The sequence below is a fragment of the Salvia miltiorrhiza genome, chromosome 2 (genome assembly GCF_028751815.1).
Source record: "Salvia miltiorrhiza cultivar Shanhuang (shh) chromosome 2, IMPLAD_Smil_shh, whole genome shotgun sequence".
Classification (NCBI taxonomy): domain Eukaryota; kingdom Viridiplantae; phylum Streptophyta; class Magnoliopsida; order Lamiales; family Lamiaceae; genus Salvia; species Salvia miltiorrhiza.
In genome coordinates, this window is record NC_080388.1 from 67,605,894 (window position 1) to 67,626,226 (window position 20,333).

General features: G+C 36.5%; 2 protein-coding genes and 1 long non-coding RNA gene across 8 annotated transcripts; 2 read left to right on the plus strand and 1 right to left on the minus strand.

Annotated features, from left to right (window-relative positions):
• Positions 1-35: 35 nt before the first annotated feature.
• On the plus strand, positions 36-5,167 carry LOC131007609 (probable complex I intermediate-associated protein 30). 3 transcript variants are annotated; one of them, XM_057934520.1, is made up of 9 exons: positions 36-898; positions 982-1,058; positions 1,825-1,938; positions 2,082-2,138; positions 2,375-2,466; positions 2,569-2,649; positions 2,802-2,900; positions 3,537-3,675; positions 4,807-5,167. In XM_057934520.1, the coding sequence occupies exons 2-9, from the start codon at positions 1,007-1,009 to the stop codon at positions 5,109-5,111; spliced, it is 939 nt and encodes a 312-aa protein (XP_057790503.1). In that variant the 5' UTR covers positions 36-898; positions 982-1,006; the 3' UTR covers positions 5,112-5,167. The 3 variants fall into 3 exon arrangements, with proteins under 3 accessions (XP_057790503.1, XP_057790505.1, XP_057790504.1); XM_057934521.1 differs by having other exon boundaries at positions 39-898; positions 4,824-5,110; XM_057934522.1 differs by lacking the exons at positions 3,537-3,675; positions 4,807-5,167 and having other exon boundaries at positions 2,569-2,713.
• Positions 980-20,078, plus strand: LOC131007607 (nuclear pore complex protein NUP96). 4 transcript variants are annotated; one of them, XM_057934517.1, is made up of 6 exons: positions 980-1,058; positions 14,116-16,799; positions 17,049-17,172; positions 17,934-18,082; positions 19,056-19,153; positions 19,648-20,078. In XM_057934517.1, the coding sequence occupies exons 2-6, from the start codon at positions 14,226-14,228 to the stop codon at positions 19,841-19,843; spliced, it is 3,141 nt and encodes a 1,046-aa protein (XP_057790500.1). In that variant the 5' UTR covers positions 980-1,058; positions 14,116-14,225; the 3' UTR covers positions 19,844-20,078. The 4 variants fall into 4 exon arrangements, with proteins under 4 accessions (XP_057790500.1, XP_057790498.1, XP_057790501.1 ...); XM_057934515.1 differs by having other exon boundaries at positions 14,167-16,799; XM_057934518.1 differs by having other exon boundaries at positions 997-1,058; positions 14,102-16,799.
• LOC131007611 (uncharacterized) lies at positions 3,984-4,927 on the minus strand. The gene is made up of 2 exons (XR_009096178.1): positions 4,794-4,927; positions 3,984-4,629 (listed from the first exon to the last, which is right to left on the minus strand). It is a non-coding gene; the product is annotated as an uncharacterized LOC131007611 (long non-coding RNA).
• Positions 20,079-20,333: the final 255 nt, after the last annotated feature.

The window sequence follows — 20,333 nt, forward strand, 5'->3', positions numbered from 1 at the left end:
GCCCAATATTTTACGATCAAAATATTTGGAAAAATAAAAAGGAAAAGGAAAAGAAAAAGAAAAGTTGCAGCATCCGAGTGGTTGGTTTCGGGGCAAGGTTTGAGTCTTCATCGATGGTGTGGATGTATATGCTCCGGGGTGGTGAGACGTCAGGGGGGTTTGCTGGCTAACTCGTGCAATCAACGACAAATTCCTTCGCCTTAGTAAGCTAGCTTTGTAAGCTAAGCAAGCCTGGTTCTCCGGGCTTTCTCCCTTCTCGACCAGACGAAGGAGATATGAATTCCATTCAGGGGTGAAAGCGTCTCTCCATGAAAAATTCACGATCAAAACAGCGCCTTTACTGTCAAAACCCAAAAACTAAAACCCTCTTTTCCAATTCCCCCTCCCGCCCAGTAAACGTTGCTCACTACTTTCTCTCTGCGCTTGCTTAATCACAGCTCCAATTCAAACCGGTAGGCTCTCTTCCATTGCAACTTTCAGATACAACTCCCGTATTTTAGTGTTGAGTTTGCATTTTTTTTGGTTTTGTTGTGGCGGGCAATGTGTGTTGCGATTTTATAAAAGCATGAATGCGACCGTGGGCGATCTAATTTTAGGGCTTTCCGAACACGGGGTGCTCTGATTTCTTACTTTCTGTTTGGAGATTGAAGATGCTATTTTACCCTCTTGATTTATTTATGTTGTTGTGTGGTGAATGATTCTTGGATTGTAAGATTCTTATGGCTGATCTTAAAATTTTCCAACTATTTGCCCGAAAATCGTGTTCGGTTATCATCTGCGCCCGGCGTCGTTTCATCGATCCCTCCCACCTCTTCAATTCCTCAGTTCAGCTAGTACTGCACTTGAAATCCGTGTAGAAATCATCAAAATTTCTTGTTGGCTTCGAATTCGATTACAGGTAATTTCCTTTCCCCTCAGTTTTCGCAGCTTAAATCACGCCGATACATGTTAAGCGTAAAATAAATTGTTTTTCTATTTTAGCGATTCGCGTAAAACAATTGAGTAGATGTCGAGGTTTCGTGGATTATGGCAAGCTTCGGTTAATGCAACTAAAAGAGGTAAAATTTCCAATTGCCTTGTAGTTTTTATTTTTGTTTGCTTCATCAGCTGAAGTGTTTGATATTGGGGGTTCTGTTCCCTTTTTTTGCCAAATTATTCGCATTGTAGAGTTGTTTGTATGAATTTGTTTGCTTAGCTCTAACAATAATCTCATGTGAATTCTGCAGTTGTAAGTATCAAATTTGGATTAGTTTTTATTTTTATTTTTTAGAGTTATGGTATAGAAAAGTATGATGCTCGTTAAGAATTTCGAAAACAAAAAGGGAAAAAAGAAGTAAAAAGGGAACATATATATGGAATAAAAAGTGAACAAACAAAACATCTTCAAACAGCCAGGAAAATCAAGATATATAACTTGAAACAAAATTACACAGAAACGTTGCATTTTACAGATTTCAACATCAATTTCAAGGGAAGGTTTTGTTTAGCAGCAAAGTCTGAGCTAAACGAATATTCTCTAAATGAAAAGAAAACCAACCTCAATCTGTTTGTCCTTCCTTGCACAAGAACACTTTTCTGTTCTGAAAACAGCTGGTTCAAGAATATACAAATAGAGTTAAGACAGACTAATTAATAAGCATTCGGACTAATTACATAAAAATACGGCTCGTTGATGATGGGGTTATAAGGACAGATAGGATAGAAAATGTATAATCAAAGTTATTTGCATGTTTAGGTAGAATGCTGCTCGTGTTGTATGTTAGTATACGAAGAAGTGAGTTGAATCGGATTGTGTTGTGTTTGTTGTTTTCTTTTGGCTTGTAGCTCTTTTGTGGAAGCCTGAAGACTTGCTTCCTCCAAGCGAACGGTATATTTTTAAGTTTGACACGAAAGAGGAGCTGAAGCGATGGCATTTGTATGCAGATTCCGAATATAATGGTATCAGTATTGGAACTTTCGATAAAATTCAGTTAAAACTGATAGTTTTGTTGGTATTGATACTCGTAAAAATCTTTGTTTGCCGGATCTTAATATGTAAGGTCCAAGTGAAACTATTAAAACGGCGAAAATTACATTTTCAGGTTTGTCATCAGCGTCGCTGCAAATACAAGAGTCTACCAATGGATCAAGTGGTACTGGTTAGTAAAAGAACCCTTTTCTCATACGAATTGGCTCATCTGAAATTTTCACTTATTTTTCACGGAAATCGGTGAGATATTATCTTTATGCATTCAAATTCCCTTAATCGGGTGATAGTTCCTGTTTCATGCATCAATGAAATATCTTATATGTCATCAGCATTTATAAGTTATTACTAGGTGAGCACTATCTTTCCAAATCTCGTATTTCTGATAATACTACCTAAACGTCACAGGTGTATTCTCTGGAAACCTTTCTTTGGATGTCGCTGAAGGTACTAAATGGAATATAACTAGAAGTGGATTCTGCGGAATGAGATCTAAGAAGGTAATGGTAAACTACGCCGGAGAAATACAGATCTTTATCTTTGTTTCCAACCAATGATTGTTGTAGCGTGCAAGTTTGAATCACTTTTCACATGTTTTGCAGTTTGATGGCTTCATTGATCTGGATGGGTACGACACATTAGCTCTGAAACTTAAAGGAGATGGGCGATGCTATATATCTACTGTGAGTAATGTGACCCTGTTATGAACTTTGGAAACATCAAAGAGGATTTTTTTTAATGCTTTAAGTGAGTTGAGTTCGTTCATATGCAGTTTTAATGAATGCTTATATGACTAGGAATAAGCTAATTGAGGATAAATCTGACTGCGATGCAGATTTATACGGAGAATTGGGTGAATTCTCCCGGGCAACAAGAAGATAACTCGTGGCAGGCATTTGTTTATGTGCCTAAGGACAACTGGTACATTGCCAAGGCAAGCTCTCTCTCTCTCTCTCACACACACACAATGTGGCCATAAAAGCAGTACGAGCGCCTCTCAAACAGATAACTCAGCACACTGGACGTAAATGCACACCCACATTCCACAGCACATCTGAGAGACGAGGATCATTTTACATTAATAAAGTCCGTGCAGGCAAATATTATTCATTCCTAGTAATTAGAAGGGTTAATCACGCTGTGTCCTCAACTTTCAGCATTTTTCAAAATATGCCAATCTTTCTTTCCACCCCACCCCAGTAAAATGACGTCGTTCCACCTAAGAATATGATGAGGTGATTCATCATTCCATCGCCAGATTTTGTATAGCAGGACTGTTTTTGGAAAATGCTGAAAGTTGGTGTGTTTTTTTAGTAGAAAACAAAAGTTGGGTACATTTTTTATGAAAATGCTGAAAATTGAGGATACAAAGCATGATTAACCCTAATTTGGAAATGGAAAAATTTAACAACTTAATTCTGTAGTAAAATTTTATAGAAGAGATTTCAAAGAGTGGTATCTGTCTTTTCAATATTGAAGAACATGAAATAGAAACAATTCTCGTTCTGGTACACAAGCAAAGTTAAACTCTCTTTTTAATCACGAACTATGTTTGTTTCCTATCCTGCAGATCCCCCTCGCTCGATATCTGCCAACATGGCGAGGCAACGTGATAGACGCAGAGCTCGAGATGAACCCGGCTCGTGTCGTGGGCATGTCACTCTCGTTGAATGCAGAAGGTGGAATCCCAGGCGCCATCTCTGGTCCAGGTAATTTTCGAGTTGAAATTGACTGGATTAAAGCTCTTAGAACGTTGAGTTAGTCACAATTCAATTTTAATAGAGATGTTATGTTTACTGGGTGATTTTCGAGTCGAAATAGACTGGATTAAAGGTCTTAGAACGTTGAGTTAGTCGCATTGTTTGCTTAGACATAAATTTTGTTGGAGATCTGTACCTAGGTGTATAATGATGATGTCATTGGACTAAGAACACATACTGTGTATGAAGAAATCTCAATAATATCTTGCCACTGTCAAATTTGAGTGGTTTCAAATTATTTATGGAGAAATAGAGACGATGGGAAAAGTAACTAGTGTCAACACAAACTCTAATTTCAACAGGTGATGCTTTTAAATACAAGAATGATGGAAAGTTAGGTTGTGGATACATAACATAATCATACACGTTTCAAAGCAGCTCAGTTGATCCTCGTGTGTGGCAAAGAAAGAAGCAGACCTTCTGCCATCTCTGAGAACACGGAGACGTGTATATGCTAGAATTTGAAATTACAACAAGACATCACTAGTATTATGCTTCTCATCATCTAAACACTAAATAATTACATATGCCACTCTAACAACCTAAAATCACAAACAATCTTGAGCTCAACACCCTTAAATCTGCTTCTCCAGACATACAAAAACATCAGCTAAAATATTATGATAAGTAAAAAAGCTCTAAATTATAATCAACCACGGAAGGAAACCTTATATACAACTCTGCTCCTTATTCCTTCTCAATTTCTTCCTCTTTTATTTATTGGATATCAATCAGCCGATTGATCGATCGAATTTCAGTAAATCAGATGATCGACCAACACAAGAAAAAATTAATCGACCAATTGAAACTTGTATTTCAAATAGGTCGAAAATAAAATAAGACGGATTTTGATTTTCGACCCAACCGAGTCAACCTGATAGAATCTTGTGCAATTTTTTTCACCTATAATTAAATTTCAATAATTCAATAATCAATATTTAAACAAATAAACATAATCCAAAATTCAAAATACCACCAACAAAAATAATTCATATCATAGCAATCGAAATGAAAAGAAAACAAAATAAAGGTTGCGACTGTTTCAACAAATCGAAAAAGGCACTTACTTAACTTTTATAGGTTGCGGTTGTTTGAAGACCGGAGAGCAATGGCGGCGCGGTGGTGGCTGCAAGCTGCAGCTGTTGCAAGAGAGTGGAAGAATGGTTGCACATTTCGGCACAGTTTGCAGTCAACGGACTCGCGGGCGACGCGGGCCGACGGGAAGCAGACATAGTCATATATACTTTCATTCTAAAATAAAAATTAAGTCCACACAGTTCTTATTCAAAAATGAGTTAGCGTTTAAATACATCAATTTTGGAGGTAGTTTGATTTTATACATGAACTTTAAAAAAAAAAAAAATACACGAATTTTAATGTTGTAGCAATTTTGTCATAATTTCTTTTTATATTAAAACTGACATGACAATAGTAGGATTTACAAAATACTAAACCTGAAAATAGTAGAATTTATGATAAAGAGTGGGATCTACAACACTTCCTATATATATACACACACGGGTAATTGATTTTCTTATTTTGTATATATAGAAGTGACCAAAATTATGCAGGAGTAAAATTATTTTTGAAGGAGCCGAGTAGATAGAATTAGATTGTATATATTTCACAAGTTGTAGTCATCGAAAAACGATAATGATTATATTTCAAAAAGAACGATATAATTATTATTATTTCTGTCTTTTCTCAAATAAAATTATGTACGTGCATTCTCTTTTCTTTTCTAGGGGTGTGCAGCGGGTCGAACTCGAATCAACCCGTCGGGCCTATTGGACCGAAAATTTTGAAAGGACAGACCAACCCGAACAGAAAAATGTGTGCCGACCGACCCGGACTCGGACCAAACCCGAGTAACAGGTTCGGTTCGATTCGGGTCCGATCCGCCGAGGCCATAATTATTTTTTTTCCTGATTAGATTGCACAATTCTTTTGTACTGCAGTGTACAATCCATATGTATAGAATAGAGATTTCGAATTCATATTACTACCCCTTTCACCCCAACTCTAAGAAAAAGACTAACAATCTATCTAGCCATATCAAACAAAAATTTAAATATGTTAATTTGTACTTATGTTCAAAATAATGAAATGTGTTCAATCTCCAGACGTAGGGTAAAACTAAAGGCCTACACGGTTAGAAATTGTAATTTAATTAAGTTTTTATTAATATTATTATAAATATTAAATATATAAATTAAATATTAAATTTATAAGTGTATGGGTCAGTTTCGAGTTCGGCGGGTTCGACCGGATTTCAACCCGGAAAAAATTTGGTTCTAGAAATTGGACCCAACCCAGACCGAACATATATGGTGGGTCGGTCCGGTCTGGACCGAACCCGTCGGTCCTGGCGGATTCGGCGGATCCGGGTTGGGTTTGCTCACCCCTTCCCAAAATATATTGATTTTTCTCTTGTACTCAATTGCGGTTAATTTTGACAAGTTGCAAAACTAAGAATTTTAATCAAAATCCTTACACATTGTTCTATAGAAGTGGAATCAATTAGAAAAGTTAAGTTAATCAATTACTCGCCAATTCACTTTAAAAGTAATAATGTATTCTTGTAGTTAATTTTAAACTCGATAATCGATATATAGTTACATCTCTTTTATTTATTTTTATTAAGATCGTGCTAGCGAATGAAATGTAATTTTACTATGTGTATTGGCCCATGGATAGAATTATTATTTTTTAAAATCAAAATTCTCACTTTCGAGTCTATGGTCAAGCAGTTTTTAAAATATATAAATTTGTTTAAAATTTATACGTACGGTTTATCTTCAAGAAAGACTAGTAATTATGTTTTTTTTTTAAATGTAGCTGTAATAAGTTTTTTGTTCTATTACAATTTGATGGTTATCATCAGTAAATATGTGAGAAGACTCGTGCAAAATGATTTGCTCATTTTTCGTGGTATAATAATTAATGCACTACCCGAATACCCCACCCACAAGGCCACAATGAAATTATTTGTTACTCCAATCTATTTAAAAATGAGTTATTAGTGTTTAAATACATTAATTTTTTAAGGTTGTTTGATTTTATACATAATTTTTTCAATAAGTAAGAAGTAAGGGTGCAGATCATGGTTTAAATATGAATGAAATCTGACTGTATGGTACATTCGGTTGAACTCAAGACCACCTCAAAATAAAATGTACATATTTTTATGAATAAATCAAAATGACATAAAATATACATACTATTCCAGGAGAAAAATTAGTATTTCTGCATCAAAATTTGTGTTAGACACTCTTATGGATGTTTGATGCGTTCGAATTGGGCATCAATTCTTGGCCCGTCTCAAACACCAGTGCAAGGCTCTCATATTTTTATATATCCAAATTAATCACTCATAATAAACACGCCTATTTTTTTATGGGATGAATGAAGTATGCAAATGCATATAGCTTAAAAAAACACATATATGTACGCGACAGAGAAAAGGTAAAACGATGATTGCGCGTGCGTGGAAATTACAATGATAGGATAAATAAATAGATGTGTTCCCTTATTTCATATTTACTCAATTTGAAGAGGGTCTCTTTTGTTCATGATATCATTCTTTATTTTTGTTCAAAACATATGGAATATGGCACTCCAACCTTTTGCGCTGATCTTTTAAAACAGAGGATCATATGTGATCAAATATGGCTTCCATAATTTTTTCTTCATATCCGATTAGGGGGCGTTTAATTCAGTGGATAAGCTTTAATTGATAAAAATAATAAGGTTAATCCTTTGTTTATTTTGATGGATTGTAATTTTGGGATATCCCAAGGCCTTTGATTATTTTTATCCTCCAAGCTAGTTTTGCTTGATTCTTATTCCATTAAAAAGGTGAGATTAAAGTAATCTTACTATTGAGGATAAAAATACTCAATCATCCATTTTATCAATCATGCAAAATAAATGCCCCTTAGTATACTAACTAAAAGATTATATTGATTAATTAAATGTGATTTTATTAAAATAAGAAAAAGAAAAAAAAACTATAATCCCTTAGAAACAAAATGACTCTTATAAGTGTCGAACCTCGTTAAACCATCTTCAAAGAAATTTCAGTAGAAAAACAGAAAAAAGAGTGTTCGTCTATTACAACGAAAACGAAAAAAATGCATAAATAAGATACATTTCCACGTCCACTCACGTAAGTAATATGTTACATCGATATACAACGATCAATATATTGAGAGTTATATTATATACAATTATCATTATATTTGAATTTATATTAGAGGTGATCTTGGGTACACTCGGGTGTACCGTACAATCGAGTTACATCTTCACTTAAACTTTGACCCACACCCTTATTTGAACCCATATCCTAACCTAACCCATATAAATAATACTATTCTGAGTACGGGTCAATCCGATTGTACGGTACAACCAAGTGTACTCAAGATTTTGTGTTTATATTATTCCTTAGTTGTAGTCAAATTACGGTATCTCGAGAGACTTCTAATATTTGTATCTTTTCGTTTGTAATTTAAAATTTGCAGGTGATTCGTAGAGACTAGACTGGATTAGTTGGAATGTGCAAATAAGTGCAACACACTATATTGTTATTTCGGTGACCTTTCAATATCGCATTTACGTATGATGTAGTTTTTCCATCTTTGTATGGTATAATGGTCTCGTTTATATACAATATAGATATTTTTTTATATTTGTGTGATGCAGAAGTCCCACTTGCATGCCAAGTAATGACTTATTTGATTATATATTATATAGATATCTTGTTAATTCAAAAAGAAAAAAAACGTGTATATAAAAATCAAATTCACAGTCCTTTTTAAATGTAAAATTCAACAAAAAATAATTGCATTCCCCACGACTGCATTATCGATTATATCGTCCCTCTTATTTTAAAATAATTCAACAATTTCAATATAGTTATTGACCGTCAGTAATCAAAATGCATCTATTGAAATCATTAATTAATGTCATTCTCATTGGAATTGAATTTGAATTTGTCATATTTTCTTATTTATTTTTCTTAATGAATATGATACGTACTCATCAAACCCTTCTACAGTTTTTCGCCCTTTTCTATAATCAAAGAAGTTCCTCTATAAGCATTATAATAACTCGAACTTTGTCTGAATTGTTATCCTGTCATTAGACTTAAAATTGTAAATCAAATTTTGAAAACTTTGTCGGATATAATTAGGAAAACATTTATAAAAAAAAAAACAAATACTAATAGTTTAATGTTGGGAAAAGGTGCATATTGGCCCCCGAAGTAGTAGCCCCTATAGCGTATAACCCCTCTTACTCACTGTGTGTGCAATTAAACCCCTGAACTCCAAGAAAATGGTGCAAATTCCCCCCTCTGACTAACGGCTGTTAACGACGTTAGGTCAGAGGGGGGAATTTGCACCCTTTTCTCGGAGTTCGGGGGTTTAGTTGCACACACAGTGACTAAGGGGGGTTTTACGCTATAGGGGCTACTACTTCAAGGGCTAATCTGCACATTTTCCTTTCTTTTTTTTAAATTATCTATCATCTCTCTTTTCTCTCAAAAAGTCACGCATAAAAAAACAGGAAGCCCTCCTCCTCCAAAATCTGATCGTCGCCGCCGCTGATTTAAGCTTCGGCGAGGCTGGCCGAGGGCGCCGCACCTTTCCCTCTCTCCTGGGCCCTAAACCCCGGAGCTTTCTCGGCTGCACACGCTCAACGTCAAGGGCGAGCCCTAATTCCCCCTTTCGGTCTGAAATCGCCGCTGCGATATCCGGCAAACCGGCCGCGTACCACCAATGACACCCACCACATGCTCTCTATCTCAATCTGTGATAGATCGCGAGCCCTAGCTTTTCTCGATGAGGAGTCGCCTCTTTCTCTCAAATACGGCGAAATCGCCGCCACCGTTGCTAAAAGGCCGGCAAGCAGCCAATCCATGGCTCCAGTGCAGCCGCACCCGGCCGGAGAGCTGTCTCCTGCTCGATTCTCCTCTGAAGAGGACGAAGGATTGAACCTTAGCACCGGCGTGCCTCCACCGCACGAATCTCGAACGAAGAGCGCCGCGCACGCTCTCCATCACCACTGGCTGCTCTCTCAAACTTGCGGTCATCCTCTGTGCTTTGCTTCAACAAAAGACAGTGCGAAGGTCGCCCCCAAATCACGCCGCAGAAGCAAGCTTGCCGCCTCGAAGCTTCGCGAGTTTGTGATGTTTGGCAAGGCGTCGGCGCCATCGCCAAATTTGACGCCTCTCACAATGTAACGATCATAACCTACTTATTTTTGCTATTTCTATATAATGTCGATTTGATGGATTAATCGTTTGTGTTGCTGATAAAAGATGATCCTACAACTTGTTGATTCAACCACCGTTAGCGGCGGTGCAGTGGCCGAGAGAGAAAGAGGGCTGAGTGAGAGAGATGAGAGTTAATTAAAAAAGGGAAAATGTGCAGATTAGCCCCTGAAGTAATAGCCCCTATAGCGTAAAACCCCCTTTAGTCACTGTGTGTGCAACTAAACCCCTGAACTCCGAGAAAAGGGTGCAAATTCCCCCCTCTGACCTAACGTCGTTAACAGCCGTTAGTCAGAGGGGGGAATTTGCACCCTTTTCTCGGAGTTTAGGGATTTAGTTGCACACACAGTGAGTATGAGGGGTTATATGCTATAGGGGCTACTACTTCGGGGGCCAATTTGCACCTTTTCCCTTTAATGTTTTTGTCGAATGATGAATCCCCGCTGAGTTTGTAATCTTCTTGGTACTACTGGTGCCTTTTCGTTCTATAATATTTACTTTTCTTATCAAAAAAAAAATAGTTTAATGTTTTTGCGACTATAAATAATTTTCTCTACATAATTTATATGTAATTTTATATCTATTTATTTATTAAAATATCACCTAATTTTAATGATTTTCGTGCATAGCACAGATGAGTGTGATAATAGATTAATAACGTATAAGTAAGGGATAATTACGCGAAAAATCATGAACTTTGGTTGGATTTCCAAACTTTCCATGAACTTCATTTTTTGTAATAAAAAATTCCCTGAATTTAATTGCCCGAACAATTTTTCCATGATTTTCAAAAATCCTCAAATTGAGTGCTGACATGGCATTTTTAAGCGACCTGAAAAGTGACATCACGTCACCGGCGGTGAATCAAAACGACGTCGTTTAGTTGAGGGTAAAACGACGTCGTTTTGAATCCAAACCCCTCTCTCTCTTTCTCAAGTGGTGTCCGAGCTCGCCGGAGTGCAGATTTTTGCCGGAGTCAAAATGAAGCAAACTCGCCGGAGTCCAAACGCAACAAACTCGCCGAAGTCCACCGTTGCCCCAACCTCCTCGCCGTCTCCGCCGCCCCCTACGGCCACTACCCCCATTTCATGCCCTTATTGAAATTTCTCCCCAATCCCTTCGGCAAATTAAGCAACAGAAATTGCAGAAACCACGAAATGAACGAGTCTATTTTGAGGGAAGAAGCGACATTGGTGGCGTATGTCGCTAGAGGCGGTGGCGATTATGAGAGAATTGTGGCGGCCGCGCTGGTTGAGACCAAACCGGCCAAGGTCAGACAGGATGATACGGCGAGGCTCTTTGAAAGCAATTTCGCCCAAGTGTGAACTTTGGGATTACAATTGCCAATCGACCGGCAATGTGGTGGTGGGGGAAGGTAACGGAGGGGGCGGCAACTGGCTTTACTCCTCCGATGATAGTAGGGGCAGCGACGGTGGGTGGAAGAAGGGGAAATTAGGGTTTGGGGGGTGGGGGAAAGGGGCCGGGGGAGACGATGGGTGTTTCATTTCTTTTTGTTTTTTTTTTTGTTCTTTTTTTTCATGTGTCAATTTTCAGTCATAGTAGGCGCCATGTCATCTCGGAGCTTCACTGGAGCAAAAAAGCATGGAAAAATTGTTCAGACGATTAAATTCATGAAATTTTTAACAAAAAAAAAATTATGAAATGTTTGGAAATCCTACCAAAGTTCATGATTTTTCACATAATTAACCCTATAAGTAGGGGTGTAAATGAACCAAGCCGCTCGCGAACTATTCGGAGCTCGGCTAAAAAAAAGCTCGTTCGAAATTCGTTCGTTTTCTTAACGAGCCGAACTCGAGCCTGTACATATTCGGTTCGTGAGCTCGCGAATATGTTCGGCTCGAACCTATTCGTGAGCCTATTCGCGAATAGGCTCGCGAACAGGTTCGTGAATAGGTTCGTGAGTCTATTCGCGAATAGGCTCGCGAACAGGTTCGTGAATAGGTTCGTGAGTCTATTCGCGAATAGGTTCGCGAATAGGTTCATTAAATTATTAATTTTATATATTTCATTTTCTGAATAATTAAGATAATTATAATAGTTAAAACAAATAATTTTCAGTAAGTTTACAAAGTATCTATTTATTAAAAATAAATTAAAAATTATAAGTCATCATTAATTAGAAGTATGATTATAATAATATTAATTAGTTATATATACTTATATTTATAATTATTTTATTAATTCTAAAAGAAGATAACTTATATAGTCTTATATTACTATTTACTAATTATAATTTAATAGTATTTATTATATAAGCTAAATACATCTTAATTAGTCAATTAACTTTTAAAATACTTAAATATAACTTTTTATAGTTTGAAATTTGTTATATAACATAACTTTTTGTACAAGATATATATAATTAGACATCTTTAGTATAATACTAATCATATTTTATACATTATATCTTTAGTATATACTTATTATATAAACATATCTTATAATATTTTTTGGGAGATAAAATACAACTTATAAGTTATAACTAATCATTTTATCCCTAACCTTCAAATTACATCCCTAATAAATCATATAGCCCTGTATTCCGAACATAGCTGTGAATAGAAATTTGGGAATGGATCCCCTGCTGTGCACAACATGGTGCTGTGCACAAAAAACAAGAAGAAAATAAATACATAACTTAAAAAAATACAAAAAAGAAAAATACTAAATCACCCATTTACCTTATTTTTGTGCACAGCACCATGCTGTGCACAGCAGGGGATCCATTCCCTAGAAATTTCCAACTATGATTTGGAGTTTCTAGCGGATGGCTTCCACAAGTTAATTCTTCTTTGTCACTTGAAATCGCAGAGCAACCCCATCAATCTAGTATTCATTGGATCAACTAAAGGAGACGAAGGAATGGTATTCGTTGGTTCACAAAAAATCGACAACATAGAACGTTGCTCAGGTAAATTGAATCAAACATTTTTTTATGAAGTGTTTTCTGCCAATTAAAAATCCCATAATTTCGAAATGTGTGCATCTCAATTTTAATGGTGATTTTGCAGGAAAAAAAAATTAATGGTAATTTCACCGGTAATTTTGGAAGTATATCTTCCATGATTTCTTCGTGAAGATGGCGTCTTTTGAAATTGTGTTGTAGGCACAAATCAAGAAACTGTACGATTATGCTCTCTATCTATTGTTTGGATGTCTGGTTATGTGATTTTGAATTTTTGTTTTCTTATTTTCGGGTTTTTATAAATTTTTTGTTTTGAGACTGTAAAAAGAGAGTTCAATGAGTTTTATGCTTTTTTTTTGGATTTTAGAGTTCATATTTTTTAGAATACGATGGCTACATAATTTTGAGGATTTATCATAAATTTAATTTAGAAACTAGGGGTAAAATAGTATATCTATTATTATTTTTATTATAATTTTTAAAAAGGGGCTATGAAGAGTAAAAATGAGGCTATGAATAGAATTACCCCTTTTTTTTAAGGCAATATTTTACGATCAAAATATTTGGAAAAATAAAAAGGAAAAGGAAAAGAAAAAGAAAACTGAAGGTGAAAGCGTCTCTCCAATCTCCATGAAAAATTCACGATCTAAACAGCGCCTTTACTGTCAAAACCCAAAAACTAAAACCCTCTTTTCCTATTTCCCCTCCCGCCCAGTAAACGTTGCTCACTACTTTTTCTCTGCACTTGCTTAATCACAGCTCCAATTCAAACCGGTAGGCTCTCTTCCATTGCAACTTTCAGATACAACTCCCGTATTTTAGTGTTGAGTTTGCATTTTTTTTGGTTTTGTTGTGGCGGGCAATGTGTGTTGCGATTTTATAAAAGCATGAATGCGACCGTGGGCGATCTAATTTTAGGGCTTTCCGAACACGGGGTGCTCTGATTTCTTACTTTCTGTTTGGAGATTGAAGATGCTGTTTTACCCTCTTGATTTATTTATGTTGTTTTGTGGTGAATGATTCTTGGATTGTAAGATTCTTATGGCTGCTCCTCTGCGAAAGTTTGAATCAATATAGACTGATTTTTAAATTGTTCGAAGTTCCCCTTGAGAAATGAATATCAAGTTGTTTCTGCCTATTGATCTTCTTTGTTCAATACCGGCTTGTGCCATCTATAGACGTGTCTTTGCAGTGTTGATCGTGTGTTCATCTTGCTAACTTGACTAGCCTGTGCTGTAATCAGTGGCTTGGAGCATAGTATGAAGGATTGCAGGCTCTGCTGAAATTCTTTTGAGCTAAAATATGGAAGTAAATCTAGCTCTGCTAAAGCCTACTTCAATTCATGAGTCTCAGTACAAACGAAGAAGAGTTTCTTTGAATGGTGCAGCTACTTCTCTTTCCTGTCAGTTATTGCATGATGCTGAAAATTCTTTACCAACACTCCATTGTTCTGATTACTATACAAAACCATGCATAAGTGAGTTGGCTATACGTGAGTTCTCAAACCCTGGTTATTGCAGCAGAGTTGAAGATTTTGTAATTGGAAGGGTTGGTTATGGATGTGTTAAGTTTATTGGGGAAACAGATGTTAGATGCTTGGATTTGGATTCCATCGTCAAGTTCAGAAGATGTGAGATTGTTATATATGAAGATGACAGTTCCAAGCCGTTGGTCGGGCATGGCCTTAACAAGCCAGCTGAAGTAACTCTACTACTTCAAACAAAGCCATTAGGTCATTTGAATGAGGCAGAGTTAAAAAAAGTTGTAGAAAAATTGAAGTGCAAGGCAGAAAGTCAAGGGGCACGATTCATTTCATTTAATCCAGTTAACCGTGAATGGAAATTCTCGGTACAACATTTTAGTAGATTTGGCCTGGGTGAGGAAGATGAAGACGATGTTCCAATGGATGATGTGTCCCCTGGAGATCAAGATGCTGAAGGTATGAATGGTAGTGAGGTATCAGATGATAAAGACAATGCTTCAGAATACCAGACACTCCTTTCACATTCTCTTCCTGCTCATCTCGGTCTTGATCCTGACAGGATGAAAGATTTGAGGATGTTGTTGTTTCCTACCAAGGAAGATGAGGTAGAGGGTCTTACTAGCAGGCTTCCATATGATAATCCACCTTTTGCTAAAGATTCCTCAAGATCTCCTTTACATCATTCATCCAGGAAGACAGTTCATAATTCAAACACCCCTTCCATTCGCAAGACTCCATTAGCTTTAAAGGAGTATAACCCTGGGGGTTTTAGCTCTCTCTCCCCTGGAGCTATTTTAATGTCCCAACAAAATAAAGGTTTGCATCTAACCACGGGAAAATCTGAAGGCTTTGAGCTGGATCTTACAAAGAAAACACCAGTAACTGGAAGTCATTCTTGTAATATTGTTGATGCAGCACTATTTATGGGAAGATCCTTTCGAGTAGGTTGGGGCCCAAATGGTATACTTGTCCATTCTGGTATGCCTGTTGGTAGTGATAATTCCCAAGCTGTATTATCCTCTGTGATCAATATCGAAAAGGTTGCACTTGACAAAGTGACAAGAGACGAGAGCAACAAAGTGAAGGAGGAACTTACTGAGTTTTGTTTCAGCTCTCCCCTCAATATTCACAAGGAATTGAGTTGTGAAACAAAAAAAGTTGAACTGGGAGCCTTCAATCTCAAACTTCAAAAGGTTATTTGTGACCGCTTGACTCTTCCAGATATTTGTCGGAGTTATATAGACATCATAGAGAAGCAGCTAGAAGTGCCGAGCTTATCATCTGCCACTCGTGTTCTATTGATGCACCAAGTATTGGTTTGGGAATTAATTAAAGTTCTCTTTTCCTCAAGGAAAATGGGTGGGCAATTGAAGCTCACAGAAGAGGAGGCGGATGAGGAGGTGGATATGATACCAGATGTGAAGGAAAGTTATCCAGACGTCGACCAGGAAGCAGTTCCACTTATTAGACGAGCTGCGTTCAGCTATTGGCTGCAAGAGAGTGTTCACCATCGTGTACAAGAAGATATCAGTTCACTAAATGAGTTGAGTGATCTAGAACACATATTTTTTCTTCTTTCTGGTAGACAGATGGATGCTGCTGTAGAGCTTGCTGCTTCTAGAGGGGATGTAAGACTATCTTGTCTTTTGAGCCAGGCTGGTGGGTCAACAGCGAGTCGTGCTGATATTGCTCATCAGCTTGTTCTTTGGAGGAAAAATGGACTGGATTTTAGTTTTATCGAGGAGGATAGGGTGAGGCTTCTTGAATTACTGGCTGGAAACATTCATAGGGCCTTACATGGTGTAAAAATTGACTGGAAAAGGTTCCTAGGACTATTGATGTGGTATAAACTTCCACCCGACATTTCATTACCTGTTGTTTTTAATACTTACCAGAAGCTTCTAAATGAGGGAGATGCTCCATACCCTGTTCCAGTTTACATAGATGAAGGACCTGTAGAAGATGTGAGCAACTGGGTTTTGAATAATCGTTTTGACCTTGCTTATTATCTTATGCTTCTTCATGCCCGAGAAGAAAATGATTTTGGTGCTTTAAAAACCATGTTCAGTGCTTCTGCCTCAACAAATGACCCACTTGACTATCACATGATTTGGCATCAGCGTGCAATTTTAGAGGCCATTGGCACTTTCAGTTCAAACGATCTACATGTCCTTGACATGGCATTTGTTTCTCAGTTGCTATGCCTTGGGCAATGCCATTGGGCCATCTATGTGGTACTTCATATGCCTCACCGTGAAGATTATCCTTATCTTCAAGCTACAGTCATAAGGGAAATCCTCTTTCAATATTGTGAAGTTTGGAGTACTCATGACTCACAATGGGAATTCATTGAAAGTCTAGGCATTCCTTTAGAGTGGTTGCATGAAGCTTTGGTGAGTTTGTCCTTCTTAAACCTGTTATTTTTGCACATATTGGTCATTAAAGTTTGGTCTTTGCCTTATCTCTCAGTGATCCTGTTCTGGAATTTTTCTCTCACATGTTTTGGTACTTGTACCTTATGAGACTGTATATCTCCAATGGACCTTGTTATAATGGTTTCTGTAAATTTACTTTAGGCTGTGGGAAGTTAATTGTGAGAAATAGTTTCTTTCTTTCTTACTGCTTCTATTCTGTTCGCGCAGGCAATATTTTACAGTTACACTGGGGATCTTCCGAAAGCTCTACATCACTTTCTCGAATGTGGAATCTGGCAGAAAGCACACTCTATTTTCTTAACTTCAGTTGCACCTTCTCTGTTTTTGTCACGTAAGAGTGTTTTGTGGCGTATTCATCTTATTGAATCCATTTAAGTTGTGTTTAATTATATGTTTCCTGTGAGAGATACTCTCGTCATCCCACTTGTTTAGGTGAAATAGAAATGCAAGAAGTTAAAAATTCTGAAGATTGCAGCTCTGCAAGTGTTTTCTAGAATTTCTAGCTTTATATGTTATATAACTATAAGATATCAGCATATCAGAATGTAACAGAAAATTTCAGATCAACTGAGGTCTCTTCGGTTTTGGTGCCGTGCCCATATCAATTGTTCGAATTGAGGTGCTAAAAATGTTTCAGAAGCTATCTCAACTCAAACCTTAATTATATGAAAGGGGTGTTTGAGAAATTGCTATGATATTCTAACTCTCAGAACACCATCAACATGGTTTTCCAGTAGAACTAGAGAAAAGTTAAACCATTCTGTACATTGATACCCAATTTTTTTTTTCTTAGTGGTTGGGATTGGTAAAAAGAATTCAGATGAGTTTCTCAAGAAACACATGAGACTGAGAATTATAAGTTATTACTTTTTATTTTGGTTAGGAAATTTGCTAGTTCACGAGCATTTAGTGTACTCATAAATCACCTTCACCTTTGGATCAAACATCCTGATTGTTTATATGAACAACTTTCCTGAGCATTGATTTTATCGATGGGATTGTTTCCTTTAGGATTTTAGTTTGAACACTTAACACACTGTTCTTCCAGTCTTCCTTTTGTCATAAATAGTGATTTTAGTTAATTTGATGCAGAAAAGCATACAGAAATATGGAGGCTAGCTACATCCATGGAGGACTATAAGTCGGAGATTGAATTTTGGGACCTTGGGGCAGGAATTTATATTTCGTTCTATATATTGAAGAGTTCCATGCAGGAAGACAATAGCACCATGACAGAACTGGTAATGTCCATGTCTATAGTCTTAGGGCTGCATGCATTGTTCACAAAAATTGAACTGACCTAGGATTAGGTGACCAGACTGGTCAAGAAAACTGGGCATCCCAGTTGAACCAGACTGATCAAATCATCAAATATGGTCACACCTGTTTGACCAGTTTTTACTTGAAGCTTTTATTTTCATTTTTTTTGTAGGAAGTTTGAACATGGCATTTGGTTATAGTAAACTTTGTGTTAGATGTTTATTTGGTTAATTATTTGTCTTTGCTCTGATATTCAAGATCTAAATCTAATTACTTCAAATGAAACATAAGAGATATAGATAATTTTCGCTGCACTAGTTGAATGACTAGTAAGTAGACTGGTTAAATCACTGGTCCGGTTTCCTTAAAAAAAAATCACTGGCCCGGTTATGGAAGTACGTTATGATTGTAAAACTTATGCTCTTTCATTAATTTGTTGTAATCCTCATTGAGCTTGAAATGGATATTCTTTAGTTCTGCACATCAAATCGGAAACACATTTGCTTTTTTTTAGGAACACTTACATTGTTCAAAGAGCTAGTTGGCTTTCCTGCAATTTTTAGCTGCACTTTCCCAACATGCTCATATGCTAGTTTTTAGTCTTCTTTGTTAATAATATCAACGAACAGGATATTATGCAAGGTTTGGTGAAGTTTCATATGAGCCACTGTTGCCAGATTAGTTCACTCCTTGATGAATGGAATGGATTTCTTATGATTTATAAACTATTTAAAGCATGATTATTAAATAAAAAAATTGGGTTTCTTTGTTTCTCTTTTTCTTTGTTCTTCTTCTTGTTCCTTTTGTTATTCCAATTTATAGATACCAAAGACAATGGCCTTTCTTTCTTTGAGAAACTGTATAGGTGACCCAAAGAATGATTTGTCACATACTATTCTGATGATCAGCAAACATTGTTTCTAATTACAATCAAATCAATATGTCTTTTGGCAGGATACTCTTGATAACAAGAATGATGCATGTGCTGTCTTAATTAGCCACCTGAACAAGTCTCTGGCAGTTTGGGGCAACAAATTATCAGTCGAAGGAAGGTATTGATATTTATCCCTCAGAGAAAAAGTATGAAACACTTGTAGGTTAGGTCCACGGCTTGGTTGTGTTGTCTTGTTCTTGATTCTTCTGTTGTTTCTTATTTCTAACTATGACTTGCACTATTAGCATCTAACTTCTTGTTTTGTGGTTGTTCTACACATCCTTTGGGAATTGGGATCTATCCTTGTCAAGCCAGTTGCTGCAATTTCATTGTCCTTTATTTTGTTTACTGGTTTCTCCATCCTGGACTCATGCTTGTAGCTATCAGTGCATTTTCTTTGCTAGAGAAGCAGATATTAGTCTGTTAAGCTCAAAGATTGTTTCTTCTCTTACTTTCATATTTGTATGATAACAAGTATAATACTAGTGATGTCTTGTTTTACTTTCAAATTCTAGTATACATGTTTCCTAAGGCCTAAATTTTCCTTTGGTCTTACCTTATTGGATCACCTTAAATCTGCCCCTTCTCATATACTAGATACTTATGTTGCAGAGCGGTGTTTTCAAAAATGGCCGAAGAAATCTCCAGTCTGCTTCTTTCTGATAGCGATGAGGGTTTGCCAGGCGAGGATCAACTGAATTGCTTTGAAACCATTTTTAGGGCACCCATGCCGGAAGACCTCCGCTCGTATCATTTACAGGATGCTCTTTCACTTTTCACTTGTCATCTTTCTGAAATGGCACAATAATAATTCCTCCGATTGGAAGTGTTTCTTCTCTGATTAACTTTCAGCATATGTTCTTGCACTTATGCATCTGTGTAATTTTCTTTGTTTTCCAGAATTCTTGTTTGATGGCTTTGAGATTAAAATTTTAGTATCCACTGTGTAGAGTAGCCTTTAATTTTAAATTTTTTGAATCTTTTTGTAATGGTATTGCGTCCTGGTTGATTTTTAAAAATTACCACATGAACTTTATACCGGATTTGAGATTGTGTGTGATTTTCAGATTTTGTTATGTATCGATGTAACAATAACCTTTCCTTTTCTTTTGTTTTTAATATCATGGAATTCAAGTTTTTTTGTTTTCTATACAAACTAGTCAGAACATTGTATCAAGAATATTATGATGTGCATGGGAGTTAAATAAACCAAGTGCAACTTTTTCTTTTCCTTTTAATTTCTTTTCTTCCTTGAAGTAAAACGTGGATGCATGATTTAAATCGATTTTTGAAGGTGC